We start from the raw sequence: 22659 nt of genomic DNA, 5'->3' as shown, positions 1-22659 counted from the left end.
GGGCTGGATTCTATAAAGAACAACAAAATCCCAAATCCTAAAGTTATGTTTTATTTAACCATGTGCAGAGTCATTATTTGTTTATTTCGGAATAGATTAATTCATGTGAATATCAAAACATTAATATTAACAATTGAGGCAGCTTAAGGGAGCGTTTTGTAGACCTACCTTTAAATCTAGTGTTGCCTACTGTCAATAGAAATTAAGAAATGAAGAACAAAACAGCTATACACTGCACTGATGTGATCAGGGTGAAAGCAACTTCATTTTTATCTTTCTAAACACTTCATGTATACAGGCTTAACTGTTCAGATATTATAGCTACTGGGTGCTCATGGTTCTAAAGTTGGCCTTTTCAGACAGCTGTATGGTGGAGGCCAAGTCATGTAATTTGGAATATATTCAAGTGGACCCACAGGAAACAGTTTACCACGGATAACACCAGGGGGCGCTTGCAGATGTCACACCCTCATTGTTTGATGGCTCCTGGTTTTCACTGTGCAGTAAATCCCAAGTCCTGTTTAAGATACCTGAGTGAGACCATGGATTCACTCAGGTGGTGGCTGAGGTGTGTAATATGTTGATAATGAAGTTTAAAGGTTTCTTAAAAATGCTTTTGTATCAGAAATGTCAGTCGGCTGCTGGAGTCAGAGGGCTGAAGCCAGGATTCAGTGATGCAGTCTGGTTCATGTTTCAGGCTTTAGTGTGTACTTTCTTATTATTCACACCCATCCATTATGAGAAAGCCACTTTTTCTTTTCAAGGTCAGATCCCCTCCTGGTAGGAAAGTGTAGGAGGTGGTTATGGGATGCCAGTCGAGCGTACAGCATGCTCACACACAAGTGTGAACCCAAGAAGACATCGGGTAGCTTGGTAACCAGTCTTTGGGTCAGTGGAACCCAGAGAACCTGGAAGAAACCCACAGAACCCACTGAGAGAACATGCAAACTCCACACAGAAGGCATTTAAATCCAGATTCAAACCCAGGACCAAAGAGTCCCAGCTGCCACACCATTTTGATTTCTTTATACTACTTATAAATCATCCAAAAGCAACATACCTGTCTGTAACTCTGAAATGTGCTGCCTGGGAGCAAATGAAGAAGTCAGTTGCATTATTTGATTTTGAAAATGAATTTCCTGCATCATTTCCTTGACATTCATTTCTGTTATCCAACTTGTTTTTTGGTATGTGGGTTTTTTTTTTGTGAAGATGCACTTCAATTGGCTTTTGTTCTTGCAGCATGGCCTTGAATTACTAATAAATTACAATACTAAAATAATTACATACAAATCAAACAAAATTATAATGCTTATAATAAAAACTAAATAATTCAAAAGGGCTTTGAAATGAAAAGGGCCAGAGGAACAAAGAATCTTGAAACAACTGAGGTGTGTAATATGTTGATAATGAAGTTTAAAGGTTTCTTAAAAATGCTTTTGTAAGACCTTTAATGCAATATAAATACTCAAGGTCACTAATAAAAAACTGCTCGCTGCCTGTTTTGTCACCAATAAGAGAACAATAAACTGCAGTAGTAAAGCGTCATATAAATTCTTCAGTTTGCTAGTTTTAGAGTCTCTGTAGGCAGTTTAAGTGTTTTTATTTTGTAACATCAGGAGATTGCTTTTCCACTTAAAAAAAGCAGTAAACATAGCATGATGAAAGACTATGCATTTGGGCCTCCTTTCCCGAAACAGTAGTGTCTGAGTACAACCGCTGCTAAAAGAGGCAACAACAGATTGGCTTCACAGTATCTGTGGAAATTGAATTGCCTGGTGTAATTCTGTTAAAATGTACAAGCATGTACCTGAAACTACTGTGGTGTTCTGCATTGTAGTGCAGCTGACACGCTGTCAGTACTGTCTCCCACATTGCAGGATTACAAAAAGCACCCCAATGCGTGGCTCCTGAACAAAGCCTGTACATAGCGTCCCTAGAAATAAGGAATTAACTTTTAAATCCCAAATTCTCTTTCTGGGACATTTGAGTTTTCATTAAAGAAGCTTCTGCATCAATCGGTAGAATTCGAAGGTAGGTTTTCACAAATGGAGCTGTGATATATTTACTATTATTTGCGTGAACTTTATAGCCCAGCCTTGTAGAGATTGGTAATTCTTACAAAACAAACGCAAGCATAAAATGAAACTGGCAAAAATCATGGCCTCAACCAGTGTGCAGCTTAAACTTTTGCATGAAGCAGAGCCTGGCGCAGCTGACGATAGCAGCACTCTAGGTAGAAATGCCCTGATAAAATCTGCCTATTTTGTTATGTTTGCCGCTGCCCATTTTGAGCTGCACCACTAGAAAGGCTTAAAAACCCACAGAGCTGCAAATTTCAACATCGGTCATAACAAATTCAGAATCCCTCCTGCTGTTCTGCTCGCTTTGCATCTGATTATAAGGACTGGCCTTAACCTTCTGTGGAGATGATATTAATAGAGAGACAGCTGGGCTTTTTTTTTCTTTTGTCATTTCACAGTGATACTTATGTAGATCGGCGCGAAAAGTTAGTTCCCGAGTGTGTCCAATCATGAAACTGTGAGTTGCATTGTCGTGGTCCAAACATGATGTTTTTAAACAAGCTGTTACCAAAACCCTGCAGTGCTCCCCCTTTATTCCCGCCGAAGCAACTTTAAGATGTTTGTAATGACGTTGAAGACGGTCATGCTTTTTCCCCGATTGTCTCCCTCCAAACCAGCCAGGCCACCTGGCACTGAGAGCTCTGTGCCCAAACATATTGACACATGGCTAATCCCTATTGTTCTCTTACTCAGCTTGTGTTTGACAGAATTGCAAACAACCTCAGAAGAACCTCATGTATAAAGATTAAGGCATGGTTCTGGGACACTTTATGGGCAAATCTAAACTCATTAAGTCATCCATCAAGCTGCAGGGTGTTTTGACACACAACGTGTGTCACTTGCTCAACAGTACCATTTGATGTGACCTGCATACAGCATTTTAAACACTTCCCTCCCATTTGCTTTTTTTAAAAGGTGCCTGAAATTCACCAATACAGTAAAACTGAAAGTTACACAGGTCTGCACTCTTAAAATAAGCAGCTTTGACAGAAATCGAACCCCAAGCACAAAATGGAGCAGACACATGTAGGTTAGGCTATCTCTGTGCTTAGTGCAGTGTCTGATGTACAGCAGATCATGCACGAGGCCGATATTTGCTCCGGAGCTGCAGGAAACACTGTAGAGAAACAGGACGCGCTGTAGGGAGAGAAAACATGGGAAATTTTATTGTGTTTATTCTAACATGACAGCAGAGTATGTAACACAAGAACTAGCACTTCAGCTTTTTTGCCTGAAGACGTGGTTCTGATTAAATTAAACATTTAGGGTCATCTAGACATCGCAGTATATACCTAAGGTGTATAAAGTCAAGGTTAAAAGCCGTGGATAGGTGGTTTGCTATTAGGGCTCCTCAGCACAGCTGCACAGCTGACCCTGACCAGTGTATATACAGTATATCATGCAAGGAACACCTTGTAATTCATCTTTCTATTAACAGTACAGACCAATTGTCCATGACTGCAAATTTTGACTTTATATGTTAAAAACAGAATAAGAAATCTCTTCAGATGGCTCCAACTCCTAGTGTTGTGAAATGGTAAGAGCTCATTAATATTCATCCCCAGAATACATAGCAATTCAATGCCCTTAAAATACTCTGAAAGCTGTTTCTTGTGATAGCCTTTAAGCTATAAATAACTATTCTTTACTGGATTTAAATTTGGTGGTGGATGTATTGAATATTGGTGCACATCAAAAATGTCCCCACGTTTGATTTCAGGAACAGTATTGCAAACTGGAACTATTCCGATGGTTGAAAATTCCTTTTAAATCCTTAAAATGCCCTTTAAATTAAAATTCCCTGTTAAAATGAAACATGTATATACACATATATCGTGCTTGGAGCCTGCATATACAGTACCTGCTGACTGGATGAAACCTTACTCATTATACAACACTAACATTCTTGGACATGTTTGGCCAAGACACCAGGGTAACACCCCTACTCATTTTGAGAAACACTCTGGGATTTGTAATGTCCACGGAGAGTCAATATATAATAATTATTAGTCAATATTCATTAATAGTCATTCCAGATAGCATGAACTACCTCCCTGACATGTTGACAAAAGGAATTCTTGTTTCTTTAAGTAGTGGTGCAGAAAATGCCAGAATTAGCTTGGCACAATTGTACTTCGCACTTCTTTAAAGCTGAACAGTACATTTACAGATAAACACATTTCCAAGAATAAATAGGAGGAAGACGATCTGTGTTCATTAGAAGCTATCTGACGTGTTTTACACAAGCTGAGCCAGGACTGGAGGAGTGTCACGATTCATTTCCTTGGATTAATAGGAGAGCACAGGCTCTGGGAGTTTCCAGAAACAGGTGAGCTTCAGAAAAAACAAAAAGGACAAAATATCACCTTTTTTTTTGCCTTTTACACATTCCTCCATCACTGTACTCACTCAGGGCCAGGGGGGTGGGGCTGTGGGTTCAAATCCTAAGCATGACACAGCTGTTCTGTGCTCAGAAGATGGGTCCTTTCCTTCACACAACACTGCGCCAGTGAGCGGCCAGCCACGTAGCCTTGTAGGTCATCGTTGTAAAAGAGCATTGGGGTTTTTTTCAAAACCGATACTCTTCTAGGTTAGAGGAAACGTGGAGAGGGGATGCAGGAATAGCCACTGTCCTTGAGAACTTAGGAAGTAGTCCATAGGCTCTTCCTCAGCTCCTGGCCAGTATTACACTAAATTCATTATTGTTCTAAATGGTCATTTTCTTTACAGGCATGTAGAAGACAACATAATAAATACACAACACATTTAACACAACATGAGCCATTAATATCAGCACTTCCAAAGAAAAAAAAAGGATTAACGACACATCTTGTGTTTAGCCTTTGTAAAATCTAGGAATGCCAGTCCTTTGGCCAGTGAAATCCCTTCTGTTCTGAAGGCAGTATGTCAGAAGCCAAGTCACTGAAGGTATGAAGCACACTGCCAACTCAAATTGTTTTTCTCTCTTCCGCAAAAAAAAAAAAGCTGGAATCAGTGCCTACCAGTCTGATTCACAGCCAGAAGAAAAATAACAGGATAGGGAACAGTGCTGCCAAGCACCAGGGCAAGACAAGGGAGGGAATTCCACCGAGAGGCATGGCAGAGCTGCCTTACAGCACTGGGGCCCTGGGTTCAATTCTGGACCTGGGGTGGTGTCTGTGTGGAGTTTGCATGTTCTCCCTGTGCTCATGGGGGCTGATGTTGCGGCTTGCAGGGTGTGTGTGTGTGTGTGATGGACTAGCATCTCAGAGCGTATCCAGTCTTATTCCTGTTGCTTGACCGGAGAGACTCCTGCTCCCCTGTGACCCCAAATTAGATCAAGTGGTCAGAAGATGGATGGAAGACCAGAAAGGTCAGAGTTCTCCAGTTTGTTGTTGTTACTGTAATTACTTGCTATTGCCTTTCTAGACAGGTATCAAAATCATTAAAACATTGTCTACTTTCCTCCTTCAGCAAATAAATGATGTTTACATCTGCAATCATTTTATGTTGGTATTTTGTTTTCTCCAGAGCAGGTCTCAATCTACTGTATGTACATACACAGCTAAAGAGTACCGGAAACAATGCGATTTCCAATCTCCGCATCCCCGTCATTAAATATCCACACGGGTAAATTGCTGTAAGAAGGTTAAGGCTTGCATTCAGCATTGAATAAAAAGGAGGAAGAGGATTATACAGTACAGATAAAAAAAGGGAGGTTTGGAGTAAGGGGTGTATTTGGAGAAAGGCGGCAATGACCACTTCTTATTTACAATTTGTCTTTGAGAGAGACACACCTACGCGTCAACAGCTGACGATCTCCTCGTGTAAACGATCTAGCTGCGCAGTGTTGCTGAAATACGAGCACAAGTGAGACCAGCTGCTCAGGTCCGTCTAACGATCCTCTGCTGCCACCGTGTGGTCACCCGCTGTGACCACGAGCGAAAGCTTGTACAGCACGTCAAACGGCTTCAGAATTTCTATGCGAAATTTACAATGATAATAAAACAATAACCCCCGAGCCACGATATGAAAGCCTGAGTTGCCTTCAGAAAACGAAATCCTAACTGTGTCTTTGGCGAATTTAAATATATCACACTTGAAAACCACACTGAAAAACGTCCTTTGCTATCAACAAAATTAGCGAAACGGTAAAACCTTTGTCTGAACCAATATTTGTACCAATACCGCCCCCTTCTGGACAAACTCCACATAACACCTCTGCGTGCAAACAATTTTAAATAGTATCAATAGCGCATAAAGATTATTCAGAGGGGAAGAATTCTCTCATAAAACCCTTGCTATGATTGTGTAAAGCGCTTGGTGTAGTTTAGAAATATTTATTTTTAAAGGTCTTACAAATCACACTGAATGCATTTTCGCTGTTGAGTTGTAGAAGTTACTTTATAGCTTCCAACCCGGGACAGTCCGATCGCTGGCAAAGTTTAACACTCTTCGAGCACAGCAGGCTAAATATAGATTTTTAATCCTAACTTTCCCTTACCAGAACCTTATATATCTCGGGTGAGCTGCATTCCTCTTCCATCTTCAGAAAAACACACTTAACGGGCAGGAAAACAACACCAAAGAAAAACCCATGACAAGAGAAAAAACGAAAAGGGATTAATTTTAAAGGACGGCTTTATTTTTCATAACCCCAGACGACGGAAAGAGTGGATGATTTCTGCAGGACATTCCTGATCTGTGATGTTTGCATTTGAAAGCCGTTTTTGTTGCCAAATGCCATTGCTGTACCACACAGAAAGGCCAGAAATCAGACCACAGACAGCGACCTGTAGCTGGGTAGCCTACCCTCCATTCTGCCTTGTGAATGCGGTTACTGGCTGCAGAGTGATGGAGTGGGTGTGAGACAGGACAATGCTGCATGGTTCCCAAACCAGAGAATTACCCTTTGCAGAGACAAACCGGTTTGAGGCTCATCTGGCTGCCTTACAGAAAAACCCAGAAACAAAAAAAAAAACTTCCAAAACATTCGAGCAAAAGGAGGAGGAGGAGGAGGAGAGAGAGAGGGGGGAAAAAAAAGCTTTTGATGGCATGTGCCCTTTGTTCAGAAGGAGATGAGGGAATGGGGAACTGGCTGAATTTCACTCTCAGCTTCTGAGATGGCGAGCCAGCCATCTTGCTGCAGTAGAACGGGACTTAGTGTTGTATTTCTGACTCACCAGGACCGCCGAGGAGCAAGGACAGGTGCCAGGAGCTGCAGTGCTTAGAGAAAAACAGCAGACGTGGGGAGAGGGAGAGGATGGAACGGAAGACGCCAAGAAGAGGAGGAAAAAGGATCATGGCTCATGTTTGCAAGGCTTCATGAAGGACCTTTCATCCTCAGTCCTTGATGTGCCCACACCAAAGACATTTCCCCAGTTCTTTCATAAAGGGACTTCTGCCCGGGTACTTTGCAGGAAAATAAGCACATACAGAGAGGCTACAATCTTGGACCACAGAGCACATCGCACTTAGAGCTCACAGCTGTAGTGAGATAGTGAGCTGTCGCACTCGGCTACAACAGTAATTGCCCAACTCTTAAACTTCCTCTGTAACAAAGCGCCAGATGACACTGAACAAAACCGGCCTGCAGTCTTTAATGTTGCTCGAGGCGACTGACCTGCCTGTAGGTGCTGGGACTGCACTGAATTGAAGCAAAGCTGGTTTGGTTCGTGGCCGCTGGCAGGCTCCTGCAGGAGTTCTGCAAAGTTGCAGAGCAGTGGTGGTGCAGAACGATGAGAAAGAAGGGGAGCCACGGCAGGCCAGCGGTCCACGAAGGATTCACATAAACGGAGCTGCAAGGACGCAGTTAGAGCCGTCACATGGTGAAGGCCCAGTGCAGACGTTGAGGAAAGTGTATATTCCCTTAACCTGCTCTCTTCCCAGGATTCCCCCATGCAATCCCCACGACAAGCATTACTGAGCTCACAAACAGTCCACATGGGTAGAGGAGAAAAGGACACTCATTTCACCACTGTTTTGTAACGCTACTAAATGAGCATGCCTTCCAAACCCAATACACTCTGTACAGAGTGCACCAACCAGTGAAACACTTCAAGATTGCACACAGGCAGGAAGTGCGGTTGTATCAAGGCAAAAACCAATAACAACAACAAAAAAAACTCAACTGGCTGGTCAAACCCGATAAAAGAAAAATCACTTCTCCTAATACAGCATCACTATCTTAGGCAGTATGCAGAAATGAGGATGAAAGTTCAAGTTGATTCCCTAGGTAAGCATAGATATCTACCACTTTCAACCAACAAGACTGCACCAGATACCTCGAAGGTCAATGCCTTGCTGCTGTTGCATCAGGTTTGGCTGCGGACGTTGTAAGGAGAGCCCATGATTTTCCAATAGTTGCAGAGAGTTCACTTGCTTTTGACTACTAATCAGCTTTCGTTTAGCACTCATGCTCTGGATGACCACACTGAAATTAAGTTCCATCATTAAAAACGGTCTCAAGTTCCTGCAGTCCCAGGGAAGCTCAAAACAATGTGCTTGGTTTCTCCCCCCACCCCAGCTTTTGGTCACCCACAAGAGGTGGAACAAATGACCATTAGCAACTGTTGCTTTCTTCACAATCACAATACAAGCAAACACTTGGTTATGAGGCACTGTTAAAATTCTACTCGTGGTATTAAAAAAAAAAATCGGAAGGCATGGATAACAGGTTCTTGCTGAAGTAATGTACAAAATAATTCCACCTCCAGGACCTGGCCTTGATTAGGCAATTTAAGTTACTTTCATCTTTGGCATTAACTAGTTCACCAAAGGTGCATCCCAGCTGCTAACAGTTCATTTTTAACTAAAGGTTGCATGCTGATTGAATGACTTTGTCCCAAGAGCAATTAAGTACATGTTAAATAAACCTAGGAACAAATACTGAAAGTCTACACATCCCCATCCAGGTCAGCATCGATACATGTGAACATCTTCCAACTAGTGGCTTTAAAAAGAAAACCACAAACTTTTCTTGATGCAGCATCTTTATTATGCCACTGACAAAACCCCATATTTCCAGAAGAGGAAATCCCGGTCTTGCACCAACTTCTACATTCAGGGGAGTGGGAGGGGGAGGAGGAGGAGGAGGGAAGGGAGAGGGGGATGTGTGCGTCTCAGTTGAGGGCAGTAAACATTCATTTCCTCTTTATAACAAGATGCGCTGCATGACAACACTCATGCTTATCAAACAAGGGGAATGCACACAGTATTCTGCTGAATAGGATATCACATTTATTACGGAGAACTGATTAATAGAGATAGAGTATGGCAAAGCCCGTCTCCTCAGTGACTTGACAAGAAAACGGAGAGAAAAACAAAAAGCAGCCCATAGCAACAATTCAACTTTTGTCAAAAAAAAAAAACTGAGTGTTTTTCCTCGAGACAGCAGAACACAGCCCATTTAAACAATAAAATCAAAACGAGACCAAGACTAACATGTTTTTGCTTTGTTTTCCAAACCAATACAATAAAAATAAACTCAGTACTCTTCTGCACAATTAATTTCATTCCTTCCTTGAAGTTTTTTTTTTCCCCAAAGGGGGAGGGGTTCTGACAAACAGGTATTCCTCATCTGCTCAAGACGTGATGCACTGAGAAGGAGCAGCCATTCTGAATCCTTGATGTAAGAAAGTCTCCTTGGGAAAGAAAAGACATCAGCCAGTTTCACAGGCTGACTAAATCTGGGCTGTGGACACCTGAAGTCACTACTATTTTATATCCACACTACATTCAGTGTGAAGGAAACAAAGCCTGGCTGATGGACTGTAAAAATCAGATTTCATTTAAAAAAAAAGAAAAAAGGGGGAAAAAACAAAACAAAAACATATGCAGTGGAATCACGAAACCAAGAAAAAAGGCGAAAATAAAATGACCGTTTCACCTAAAGAAGCTATAGATCTTTTAAGTTTTTGTAGTCCTATGAATAATTGTTTCTTTTTAAACTACAAGTTCAAAGTAAGTCTTTAAAGTCAACAGAAATCAAGAAAGTCTTCATTTTTTTTCTTTTTTTGTCCTTGGTTAATTTTTTCCACGTGAATTGCTGAAAAGATCTGGATGGGTTTCATCACAGTCTTTAGCTCAAGAGCAATCTGTTACTTGACACGTCCTTGGCGATCCTGCAAAAGATAAGAAAAAATAAAAACCATCAGCAATGCTGCATCAGTACCTTGGACAACATTTTAAAACCTGAGCATTTCAAGTGGACGTGGCACACCATGGGCTGAACGACCTCACATTCATAACTTACTACATCTACATGGAGAGTAACAGCCCACTACACACAACAGTTCACGAGTTCAACATTAAACAGTACAGAACAGTTGATCAAATCCTTGCAACCAATAGAACTTCAATGTCAATACCATGGCCTGATCTCTAGCCGACAACTTTTTAAATGTTTTAAAACTTCAACTACATGACCAAGTTTTAAAAAAAAAGTGCTCATTTCAACTGAGCAACTAATCTTAATTACATTGAAGGTTATTTTGATGGGTATGGTTAAAATTGGTGTTAAGAGTTCAATTTTAGCAGCAGCATTTTTCTACACTTTACCTAAGAAAGCACACTTCCTGTAGTTTTGCTAGGGTTGTAGTTGCAGGGATTTGAAGGTATGATCAGACTAGCACTCTGGAAATGGAACACGCAGTCTCATGCATCTGTGGTGCATTTGTTTTTAGTCCACACAGGTCAATAATGTCTTCCTAACTTTGTTAGTTCATTTAAGACAGCTTTGCATTTTCAAAAGAACACACCCTTTAATCATCCCTTCTCAATCATCCACAGACCTGCCCTCTTTCAGATCTCTCCACCCTAAAGAACTCCACTCAAAGACAGGTTACGTACATATCACGTAATACACAATTTTATTCTCTTTCAATCAATTTGTACAAACAGATCCCGAGGGCCTTCTGGTTACTAGACAACGAGCCATCATTGGCATTCGTTTGTCCTTGTTCTAGTTAGGCAGCTGAGAACACCTTACAAGGAGGAATGACAATAAAAAAACTGAATCATATTACTGAATCATAGAAAAAACAACCAAACTTGCACACCCAATTCCAGAGCTATGTGACAGCAACCATACAGAACTAGCTCATCAGCAGTAGAACTAGTCTTTTAGTATAAATAAAAAATTCATGGGATTCCTTATTGACATCACATGCAGGCTGTTTACTTATTTGACTGCAGCTCGGTTACAGACCTAGGAAACGTACAGTACAACAGAACCAGAAAGCAGTATCATCTGTAACCAGGCCTGCAACTTTAAGATGGGCCAACAAGGAAGGGATCTTGAAATTAGTGACCCATCTTGACAGGAAAGCCAAGGTTCAAATTTGATCTGGCAATGTCTTTATTATAAAACAAGATAAAACTGCCATGCCATTTTTAAAATTAAGACTTATTCTGGAACTACACATCAGGTGTGTTGATTAAATTGTCCACCCCAAATCCACCGAGAGCAGTAGTAAGCAACATGCGGCCTATTGGATTCCATCCAGGAACCCATAAATGTAAAACATGCCGAATCTTCTACAGCTTGGAAAATCTTCCACAGAATCTCAGACGATTCATACAGGTGCACTGTGTGTCCAGAGCACTGGGGCAGATTTCTGGTTGGGCCAAGGCAGCCCCCCACAGTTTCAAGGCTCAGTGGTTTAAGTTGGTAAATGCCACAGACCTTACTTATTTGATTAAACCCAGGATTTTTGGAAATCTAACATTCAGAAATTAACATCCTAGTAAAAATGTTTTCAAAACAGTATTTTTTCTATTTATATACAGTTTATTTATTAGGGAAGTTTTTTTTAATTCTACTTACAATTGTGGACTAATACTCTAAGCAAACCAACACAAGAATAACTATTAGTAGCATATCAAATCAGTCTTTAAAAAAAGGATATCTAGTGACATCAAGTAAATTAATTTTGCATGTTGCATATTGTTCATATAAAGTGACACCACTGATGACCAGACTCCATGCTTCACAGGGCTGTGTTCACAGGAGATGGGACCCTTCACCAAATACCAGATTTTCTCCGACACTTTGCAGTGATCTCCTAGATTTTCACTGAAAATTTCAATAACTACCATGTAACCAAGTAACAAGACTGATAAAGAGAAACTACACCAAAGTTTTGAAAGGCCCCTGAACTGGTTGCTAAGTAACCCACCTAAGAGTTTTTAATTTGTCATTTAAAATGGCATGGCAGACTATCAGTGAAGTTATATATTCAGGACAAGTGTTATTTAAATAAAGAAAAACAGGAGAACACCCACACTATTGAAATTATATAAACCTTAAAGTGTCCATTATTTAATAACTTCTTAATGCCTATTCTGCTTTGCTCTGCAGACCATCATTCAGCACAGCTGCTGCTCTGGACAAAGCGCAGTTGGCATAGATGTCAAGTGCGGTGGAGCCTGATTAACCTCTCTGAGCTCAGAAGTGAAGGGGAAAAAACAATTAAGGGAACATTCCAGCTAAAGATCAAGCCTAATACATATAAAATCCTTACATGGGGACACTGCACCCTGCAAATGCACCAAAGCATGGAAGCACCCAAAAGCCTTACATACATGAATGATCCGTAAAGCACCTGCTCATCTTGCACTTGCATGGATACAATGCCACACAAAGAACAGAAAGAAACAAACAGTACCTGCAGTCGGTAATGGCTCCTGTTTGGGTTACTGGTATAGGGATCACTTCCCTGAACTTCTACCTGTTGAAGTAAAAAAATTACATTTAATTCATTTAAAAAGACAATTTAAGGTGAGAAAACATGCCAGGCATTATTACGTTGAAAGCACTTCCCAACTTAAAAAGATCTGATTTTACTTAAATGGTCTCTCAGTCTATAATGACTTGGATAACTGCTGAGGGCATCCTGATGCGTTCTGAAATGCAACAACGGGATCAGGTAGTTCCTACGAATACCAAGCATAGAGCATACAGGATGCTGCCAGTTATTACAAGTGCCGTCCTTCGGATGAGACGTAAAACCGAGGTCCTGACTCTCTGTGGTCATTAAAAATCCCAGGGCATTTCTCGAAAAGAGTAGGGGTGTAACCCTGGCGTCCTGGCCAAATTTCCCTAACCAATCATGGCCTCCTAATAATCCCCATCTATGAATTGGCTTCATTATTCTCTGCTCTCCTCCCCACTAATAGCTGATGTGTGGTGAGCGTTCTGGCGCACTATGGCTGCCGTCGCATCATCCAGGTGGATGCTGCACATTGGTGGTGGTGGAGGGGAGACCCCATTACCTGTAAAGCGCTTTGAGTGGAGTGTCCAGGAAAGCGCTATATAAGTGTAAGCAATTATTATTATTATTATTATTAAGTGAGCAAGGTATTTCCACTGCCACATTTCACAGGAATACCCTGACGTACAGCTGAAGTCTGGTAATTGGACCAAATGGATAACCCTGAATTTCTACTGAATCCGAATGTTTCCAGGCAAAATGAGAAAAAATACAGCTCCAGATAATTTTGCTCAGTCTTAAAAACCCTGTTAAACTTTAAAAGCAGGAAACACTAGCAGAATATTATTCATTTCTTTATCCCTTTGTATGAAAATAAAATTTATTTGGAAATTTTGTACTCAAGTCAGCCAATTAATCAGTCAGAAAAAGAATGTATTCAAAACTTTCCATGGCCTGACGTCTTACAGAAGCAAGAGATGGAAATACAATAGACGATCTGATGAGTTTTAATGAATGCATCCATGTACATGTGAATAATGAACTTTTATGGTCTAGCTACAGTTCCTGGAACCACACAAGTGGTAGCGACACTGCAACGCTATCTAGATTAAAACTTCAGCAGCGAAGATATTAAACCACACGCCCTCGTACTGCACTCTCAAAACACCACCAACTGCACAAGGACTTTTAAAGCGCACTCAGGGGTGATCCACTGGTGACGGCCACTTTCAGTGCTGCTGCTGCTGCTGCTGCTTTTAGTGCACCTGTGCACCTCTTTGCTCAGGTCTTAGAACATGCCTTCTTTTATCAGAGCTCAACTGCACAGAACCCGGATCAGAACTCCAGGGCAGATGTGTTTCACAAATCTACACAAGCAGGGGCAGCTTATTTTTTATCAAAAGCTCAAATCCTGACCTACAGCTATACATTGGAATCATGACACTGATAAGATTTCCCTTACACGTTCGCACCAGGAGTACCAAAAATTTGAAGACTGGAAATAATCGGTAATGTTTCCCAAAATTACCAAATTATAAGTACGTCAGGGAACACCTGAAAGTTCTCAATACTAAAAAGTGGGAAGAGGCAAACAATAAGAACCCGAAATTACAGTGCAGAGATATACTACTGATGCTCTGCATCAACTAGTATGATCCCAGGTCCTACAGTCTTGCATATTCTCCACCAACAGATGAAAAGATTCCAGCAGTGGACCTGTGCTGTTCATAGTAACTTGGCTTAATCCACAGAAGACTAAATAAAAATGGGCACTACCGCTACCCACTGTACACATAGTGCAATTTGAGCGCCATGTGGAGAATTGAGCACAATGACCTTTAGCACAGCCTGCTGTACTGAACTGACAGAGCAGGAGGGATCTTACTCTAGGTAAATTAAGCTACAGATATCCACGCGTTATTAACCACAACGTGAAACTACATAATAAGGTGCTGTTTTTTATGCTTTGATAAGCAAATTTGTTACAATATCACGTATGTGGACTAATAAACCATACACAGCAGAGGGGAACTATTTACAAAGATCTGACTTTTTTAAATTAAAGTGACACCAACTCTGTCAAGCTGTAATTACACTGTACAAATAGTTCAACTTGAGAGCCCCAATTAACTAGAGCTTTTGTAATTCACAACTGATCAATTAAACATTTACCGTAAATTCCACCACGGCAAAAATCCATCAAAAAAACAGCCTTGACTGGTATGTACAATAGCCCCTGTTTACATTAATCTTTAATTTTGATAAAGGGCCTTCCTTTAGAAGAGATAAAATCTCCTGTGTCTCTGCAGCACCAGACCGTAAAATCACATATCTCTAAAATTTTCAGACAAGTAAACCCATTAGGTCCCAGAAGGTCAAGGGAGCTGTAAGAAAACCCAGGCAGTGGTTTTGAGGGGAGCAGTAGAAGGCAGGTTTTCCTTTAAACCAAGAGTTTCACAACAACTCCCCTGTACTGAGACAGGGACACTATGAAATACAAGGTGTCACCCCACAGATGAGGTGCTAGAAGGTGTTCCCGACCCCTTGGTTATTTAAGGTTCATGAATGGCACCGTGCACTACAATATGGGTCTGAACTCCAGTGCCCTGGTTTCATTCATCTCTGGTCCTGCACAATTCAGCCTACCTAAGGCTCAATCTTGGATCTACTAGTGAAGCAGCTTCTCACTTCACCACCTGAGGTACTGTGGCAGGTGGCTGCAGCACTTCAGTACTGCATGAAAGGGGTCTCCCTCCCAATACATTGAGTGCTCTGGGACTAAAAGTACAACATATGCAAATAATTGTCGAACGAGAGCATCTCTTGGGCAGTACAGTGGATCTGTGGCTAAGGATCTGTGCCTGTGGCTGGAAGGTTACCAGCTCGTATCCTGGGGACAGCAGAGGAATCCCTCTCCGTTGGGCCCCTGAGCAAGGCCCTTAACCCCAACTGCTCCAGGGGCGCCGTATAAATGGCTGACCCTGCGCTCTAACCCCAAGCTCCTCTCCCTGTCTGCGTCTCTCATGGAGAGCGAGTTAGGGTATGCGAAAAGAAATTCCTAATACAAGAAATTGCATATGGCCAATAAAGTTATCCCTGATCTCTCTGATCTTTTTTACCTTTAATAAAAAACAACCCATTTTTAATTATTTCCTGCCCCCCTATCTGGTGTTTTGAGAAAGTGCACATGCTCTACAGTGCCTGGCGGGGTTCGCAGAGAGAGGAAGAAGTTACCTTTTTGACACTCTCCTCCTCCTCCTGGCGCTTCTCGTAGTGCGAGAAGTCGTCGAAGATGGAGGTGGTGTGCTTGTAACTGGCGATGATCTTAAGCACCTGCCGGGCCTTGTCCAGGGGCACCTCCTGGGTGTCCCGCGAGTTGGTCACCGGCTTGTTCTCGTTATTCTCCAGGCGGATGTGCCGCAGCTGGCTGTTGGGAACGTCCTTGACGAAGATCCAGCGCACGTCGAAGCGGCCCTTCCACTTGTCCTGCGACCACACGCCGGCGCACGTGTTGTAGTCCACCGGGGAGCGCATCTCCGCCACGCCGCAGAAGTGCCCGCTGCCGTTCACACTGAACAGCAGGTAGAGGGGGCCCTTGGCCGCCAGGGAGCGGTACGCAGCGTCCAGCCGCTTGTTGCCGTGTTCCGTGCTGCACCAGATGTTGTACTTGATGGAGCGGTGTATGTCGTCCTCCGAGTAGCTCTTGATGATGAACACCCGCCCGTGCTTGGGGTTCCAGTCAAAGTCCTTGGGGTTGTAATTGTTGACCGAGCGCAGCTTCTCCAGCACGGGGTGGGGCTCCAGGGAGGCCGACACCCCGCCGGCCCCGGAGCTGGGCGGGGACTGTCCAGCCCCTCCCCCGGCATCCCCAAAGCCGTTGGCACGGTTTCGCGGAGCCGCCCAGCGGGTCGGCGGCGCCGGCTGGGCGGACGGAGGGCACGGAGGAGGCTGCTGTGGCTGCTGCTGCTGCTGCTGTCCCCCCAGCCCAGGCTGACCCGACGGAGGCTGCTGGTGCTGCCCGGGCTGGCCAGCGGGAGGTGCCAGCTGGCCGTTGCTAAGCGGCTGCGGCGGCCCCCCTCCAGCAGCGGAGGCGGGCTGAGGGGAAGCTTGGTTGGGCGGCTGGCCGTTGGCGGGGATGGCAGCCTGCTGAGGAGCAGCCGCCTTGGGCATGGTCCCTTTGTTGTCCCAGGTGCCAATGTCCATGTTGTGTTTTATGGGAGGAGGGGGTAGGTTAGTCCCTCCTGCCCCACCCTTGGTTTTCAGCTTGGGCTGGGGTTTGGCTGGCTTGCTGGCGATGTCTGCCCAGGAGGCGGGTTTCGCGGGGGCTATGGAGACCGGAGGCATGCTGGGAGCCGCGGAGACTGGGTTGGGGGGTCCGCCAGGCAACCCAGACCCTACCACTTTGGGTGCCACATCCCCCGCTCCAATCTTTAGCCCAGCCATGCCCTGATCCAAGCTGTTCATCCCCGGAGCCTTGTTGAGCGTCTCGCTGGCAGCGAAAGGAGACTGTCCGTCGATCATAGCCCCCCCCAGGGAGCTAGGAGCGTAGGCGTAGCTGCTGCTGTAGCCCGAGCTCTGTGTGGACTGTCCCTGAGAACTGCTGTTGCCCCAGGCTGAAAAGTCGATGCCGCTGGGAAAGAAGTTGAAACCATGCTGCCCAAGGAAAGGCGTGCTCCCCAGTGCCCCTGGCTGCCCAAACATAGCGTCCGGCAGGAAGTGATGCTCCCCATTGCTCAGCTGTCCATAAGAGGTCAGGTAGGGCATGGGAGGGTCACCACCAGTAGACCAGGCTGCTTCATTCAGGGAATAGGAGAATCCTATAGACGGGCTGTAGTAGCTGGGCATATAGGAGTCTGACATGGCCGTATAGGCATTGCTCTGTGGAGAAAAAATACATTATTCAGCACTGTGTGCATCTGGAATATAATAACATTGCTCAGGTCACCCTACATGAAGGTGATATACCTAAATGCAGCATTACTGTTAGGCAAACCTAAATACCACAGGCAGCATTACTACCAGAATGTCCAATAAGAGCCACAGCTATTTGAGCAAGAAGCAACAGAGAGCGCCGGCTGCAGTATTAATCCAGGTGTGAGAAGCACAAATATCCCGATTAATGCATGTATCGAAATGTATAAATATCAATCTTGTGCTTTTCTGTTGTATTTTAGCACATTTTTGTTACAAAATGTTGAGCATTCTTACTTCAAGAACAACATTAAAACAATCGGGAAGAGATTAACATTGTAAAATTAAATGAAACCGTTCCTCAGAGAGACGTTACCAGACTGTTCCATCAACATACATCAGTCAGAAGACTATTCTACAAACCTGCGGAAGTGTAGCATTGACAAAAACATTCCTTTTAAAAGGATGCAATCAATTACTATGAAAGAAAACGTATAGCGTATCCAAATACATTTTAGAAACGTATTTCAACCTAAAACAAACCAAAGCTGATGTAAATCAACATAATATGCCATTTCATTTGGTGTATCATGGCTTCCTGTGTAATGGCACAACTACAGGATTGCAGCAAGCGTCAGCAAGGGTTATTTACAGAGGTTTTTTTGTCTCCAAGATATGAATCATCGAGCTGAACCTCAATTTATACCAACAGCTTTGCTTTATTCACAAAAATTAAAGCTTTCTTTCAAAAAGCACCTGGATGAGGTCTTCAGATCTACTAGCAGCCAACTGTGCTAGAAGCATCACATAACCGCCTCCTCTCATTGATAACCTCAGGTGACTTATATTAAATTAATATAATTGATATTAGCATATTCCTTACAGCACTTCTGAGCAGAATTGCCTGCTTGTAGCCTGATCTGATCAAATCTCAAAAGCCAAGAAAGACTGGTCCTGGACAGCAGTGGGATAAGAGACCACCAACAAAACATTTTTTTGCTGTATGTGGTGTTGGTGTACTAGTAGGTGGAACTCTTTGGACCGAAATGTTCAAATCAGTGCCCCAGTATGGTAACAGGGGAGGCATAGGAGGTGACATCCTTTGGGTAAGCCATTAAACCAAGGTCCATCCCACTTGACCATTAAGGAGCCCATGACACTGTGCATTACAAGTAAGGCAGTCAACCCCAGTGTGCTGCTTCATCTGCACTCTGGGCTTGCAAAATCCATTTAATCGTTTCCCCCCCCCCCTTATAATTTGAATTAATTTTGCACTTTTCCTAATGATCTGAGAGGTGGAGCAGCATTTCAGAGGCAGATAAAGTAGACCCCCTCTGGGATCCTTTGGAATGCCAACCACTAATGTGATTATCCTATGTTTGATTACACACAGAGGATGTTCCAAAACACGCAGTACACAGAGTCAAAGGAGCAAAGTATAAAACTAATGCAAACTTAAAATACAACAGGCCATTCTGCCAATCAATGCTCAACTTTGTCTACAAAGTACAGCACTTTGGAGAACAAAACCGAGCATAATGCTTTCCATCAGCTACATCACGAAAATGCATCTGAACTACAGTGGCCATCCTTATTTTTAGCTTCAGACTAGTCTAGTGAGGTGTATTGACATGGCTGCCTCAAATCCAGTCTCTGGTTAAGTTGTAATAAATGAATTTAGAAAGGAGCCACATTAAGTACTAACGTCCAAGCAATTTAGCCTTTTTTTAAACAAAAAATAGTGTACCCTTTTACAATAACTGCACTATAACACTTCCTGAGTGGGACCCATTTCATTAAATAAAATCAGAATTAAAGACACCCTATATGCATGTGTAAAGCAAAATAGAGACACCAAACACAATGGTACTTTTAATAAGATTATAAGAGGCAACCTTCCAAACCAAGAAACCAGAAACAGTAAATGGGTGCCAATTCTTGGAACTGAACTTGCCTTCTTTTTTTTAAACCCCTAAAATAATCTAAGACTCCCTGTTGGTCACTAGGCCTAAGGATGAGAACACAGACTAACATGTCTGGCTCAGAGGCTGTACATTCAACCACACACCTCACTTCCACCTGAAGACGAGACTGAAGGCTCGGCACCTAAGGATGTGTGAGAACAATGCCAGCCTGCCCAGAGAGGGCATACTGCAATCCAGACACACAAGGCCCCTGCACACATCTTGAGCTTGTTTTTGGAGCCTGTGGAAATCGTTTCATCCAAGAACAAGCCCACAGCTGAGCAGTCACAGGGCACAGAGTCACAGACTCCAAACAACGAAGCAGAGTCCTTTATCAGCACCCGGGAAATGTCTGAGGACAAACAGATACTCCTTTGTTCATGATATCAAAATTGCTTCGGATTAGGCCTTAAAAACAAAGCAATGCCTCGCAGAGAGAAAATTTTGGATGATCTATTGTTTTCACTCATCACAACCCTTATTAGCCTCCAGCTTTTAAAACAATCAAAAATGATTATACAAGGAATTAATTGCTTGATTATCCTCAGAAAATTTAAATCTAGGAAGGACACTTCAGTACACTTATCTAGAAAACGTTTGGCTAAGATGTTTTGCGGATGTTAAACTATGAACTTAATGCTTGTACATTATTGCACATCACCCTCTTGCCTGGGAATTTATAGATAACTTGCAAATAGACCCCAACTACTGTAGGAAAAGGAGAATTAAAACTTACCTGTCTAGCCTGAGTATTCAGGTAAGGCTCAAACTCGTCATCATTTAAAGTGTCCTTTTGGTTGACAGCTCCGTTTTGCACTGCAAAGAGGAAGAGAGGTACATTTAACAGATTATTCACATCCATTTAAAAATATACTTCACTTTATAAAATGTTTTTGTTCTTCCTGTAACACTACGGTCCGGGGGGGAAAAAAATCCACAGAAGAATAACTTCACAGTTTTTACATCAGCTCAAAGAGCTACCAGAGTATCAGGTGTTTGTAGGATGCTACTAGACATTTTTAAAAGGTCCTGCAAGGCAGTGAGTCTTCAACAAGCCTTAAAGGAGGGATATTTTAACACCAAACTTAGTTCTCAAGATACCAAAAATATCTGGACCTACTTTCTATTACTTCAATCAGAAACATCTGAATCATCAGAAACTCCTCCCCTCTGGAATTCAACATCGGTGATTACATTTCCTTAGCAGCATCAAAGCAACAAACCTGTAAATATTGTGCATTTAAATGCTTCACAGCTGTTTGCTGTAAGGCCAATAAGTTACGTACATGCCTCCTCACTCCAGTTGAACAGAAGGATCATAACATTCAGTCTTAAATCACTGAACTGAACGTCGGTCGATCACAGGCTCAGTCACCACATCTCACAACTGAAAAAGCCCACGGTACTGGTCATTTCCTTATCCGGAAGGCTGTGTGGGTCGGCACCACTGACTGGCTTTGACCCAGCCGAGTCTTTAAATTGTCGCTACCTGCAAAACTTGGCACCAGCAAGCCTCCAATATAGGCTGAACTGAAGACGACGATACTGATTCTACACAGTTGCATCCTCCTACGGCAGTTGTCTAACTTAAAGGACGGACACGATTTCTTCCGGGTTCCGATTTAAATGGCGTTTATTTAAAAACAAAATCAGACATTAAGCCACATGGAAAACACAGCTAACGCTATTTTTCAGGACACAAAACGGTTTAGAGAGGCCTACTGATTCCAACCCCCTTAAACGCCGACCCCCCGTCCACCTTTTCAGGTAGTTTCCGAGAGTTCAAACACGAGGGAGAACCAACCATGGCAAATTCCGAATTGAAGAAACGCACAATCTATTTTCTCGTTCGGCTAAGCGACGGAAAGCGGAAACCAGGGAAATTGCTTTGTGCCAACTGACGTAATTACGCGAAAAATATACACGTGTGAATTAATATCTGCACGGAGCTACGGGCAGGCAGCAAATATTCGAAGAGGGTGTAATAAGTGAAAAATGAGGAATGCCCATCGAACTGGCACGATTCTCACTGCCGATCCCCCAAGTTGTAGCCCTTTGGGCTCAACTAGTTTTCTAAAACATAATCGATCAATTTACAAACCATTCAAAAGACGCGAAGCGCCAGGAAACGGTAAATTAAAGTTTCGGATTAGATCTTTCACACATACAATGAACTTGTCGTCACTCGCCACTTCCTTACTTCCAGCCACAGGTAGAGAAGTCAGCCGGGATAGCGCGATACGACAAAAACCGAGGGAGGAAAAACTCCCAAGTTTAAACTTTAAAAATAAAAGCCCGGCTCACAAAAAAGCAAGGTGCGGTGGTACCTGTGCTTGGAGAGGTCGAGCTCCAAACCGCCTCATGCTGCAAAAATCTTTTGGCACAAAACCCGGGGTTTCGCAAGCGGACCGAGGCCTAGAGCAGCATCCCGCCACATACGCACAGAGGCCCGGTCCCCCCGCTAGGCGAGCACCGGCACCCACCACACCAGCCACCACTCCACGCCAACTCACCTTTGTTTCCTTGGCCTTTCGGTCTCTGGATTGGGTCCAGGTGATTCATGAAGGTTTGAGTTATGAGAAGAAAAAAAGAAGGAAAAATAAAGAATTTTTTAAAAAAAAAATTCACCCAGCAGTCAGTCTCTATAGCAGGTGGTCAGGCCTACTGTACTAGAGAGAGTCACGGCTGATTCTGCTACTACGTCTCGCTGTTTTTTTTCCTCGTAAATATTTAAAAAGTGCCTTTCTTTACCTGTTCTAGAAGACTGCTGGCTGACATTTCTTTCTCCCCCTGAGGCCTGTGTATCTAATTTAGTTTATATTTAGTACGGCAGAGTGTGTAAAATGCCTGTTGTGAGAGCTAATTGCCCCTGTCTCTATACAGAGCCTATTTCTGCACAATGGCGGGCTACCGCTTCTCTGCTCTCTCAGTACTGCCACAGGCACACACACACTATTTTAACATGGCCGAGCAACACCACACTCCAACTGCCTTGCACTGTAACAGCGA

At 43.1% G+C, this 22659-nt stretch overlaps 1 protein-coding gene across 1 annotated transcript; it reads right to left on the bottom strand.

The window, feature by feature from the left end:
- Nucleotides 1-9037: 9037 nt before the first annotated feature.
- Nucleotides 9038-22604, bottom strand: ythdf2 (YTH N6-methyladenosine RNA binding protein F2). Its single transcript, XM_088603087.1, has 6 exons — nt 22402-22604; nt 22164-22188; nt 20387-20466; nt 16010-17653; nt 12731-12793; nt 9038-10186 (listed from the first exon to the last, which is right to left on the bottom strand). Exons 1-6 carry the CDS (start codon nt 22426-22428, stop codon nt 10163-10165), a joined length of 1863 nt encoding a protein of 620 aa, XP_088459213.1. The 5' UTR covers nt 22429-22604; the 3' UTR covers nt 9038-10162.
- Nucleotides 22605-22659: the final 55 nt, after the last annotated feature.

This window comes from Lepisosteus platostomus, chromosome 13 (genome assembly GCF_059453375.1).
Source record: "Lepisosteus platostomus isolate fLepPlt1 chromosome 13, fLepPlt1.hap1, whole genome shotgun sequence".
Lineage (NCBI taxonomy): Eukaryota > Metazoa > Chordata > Actinopteri > Semionotiformes > Lepisosteidae > Lepisosteus > Lepisosteus platostomus.
Note: the sequence above shows the minus strand (reverse complement) of the source record. Positions and strands in the feature narration are given on the sequence as shown.

Bases quoted from the DNA above. Each gene is read 5' to 3' on its own strand.
- ythdf2 (XM_088603087.1), bottom strand. From the start codon at position 22,428: ATGTCAGCCAGCAGTCTTCTAGAACAG. The intron at 20,467-22,163 runs GTGAGTTGGCGT...TCCTCTTTGCAG, and splicing joins GAAAGGCCAAGGAAACAAAG to TGCAAAACGGAGCTGTCAAC. The intron at 12,794-16,009 runs GTAACTTCTTCC...TTACTTCAACAG, and splicing joins AGGAGGAGAGTGTCAAAAAG to GTAGAAGTTCAGGGAAGTGA.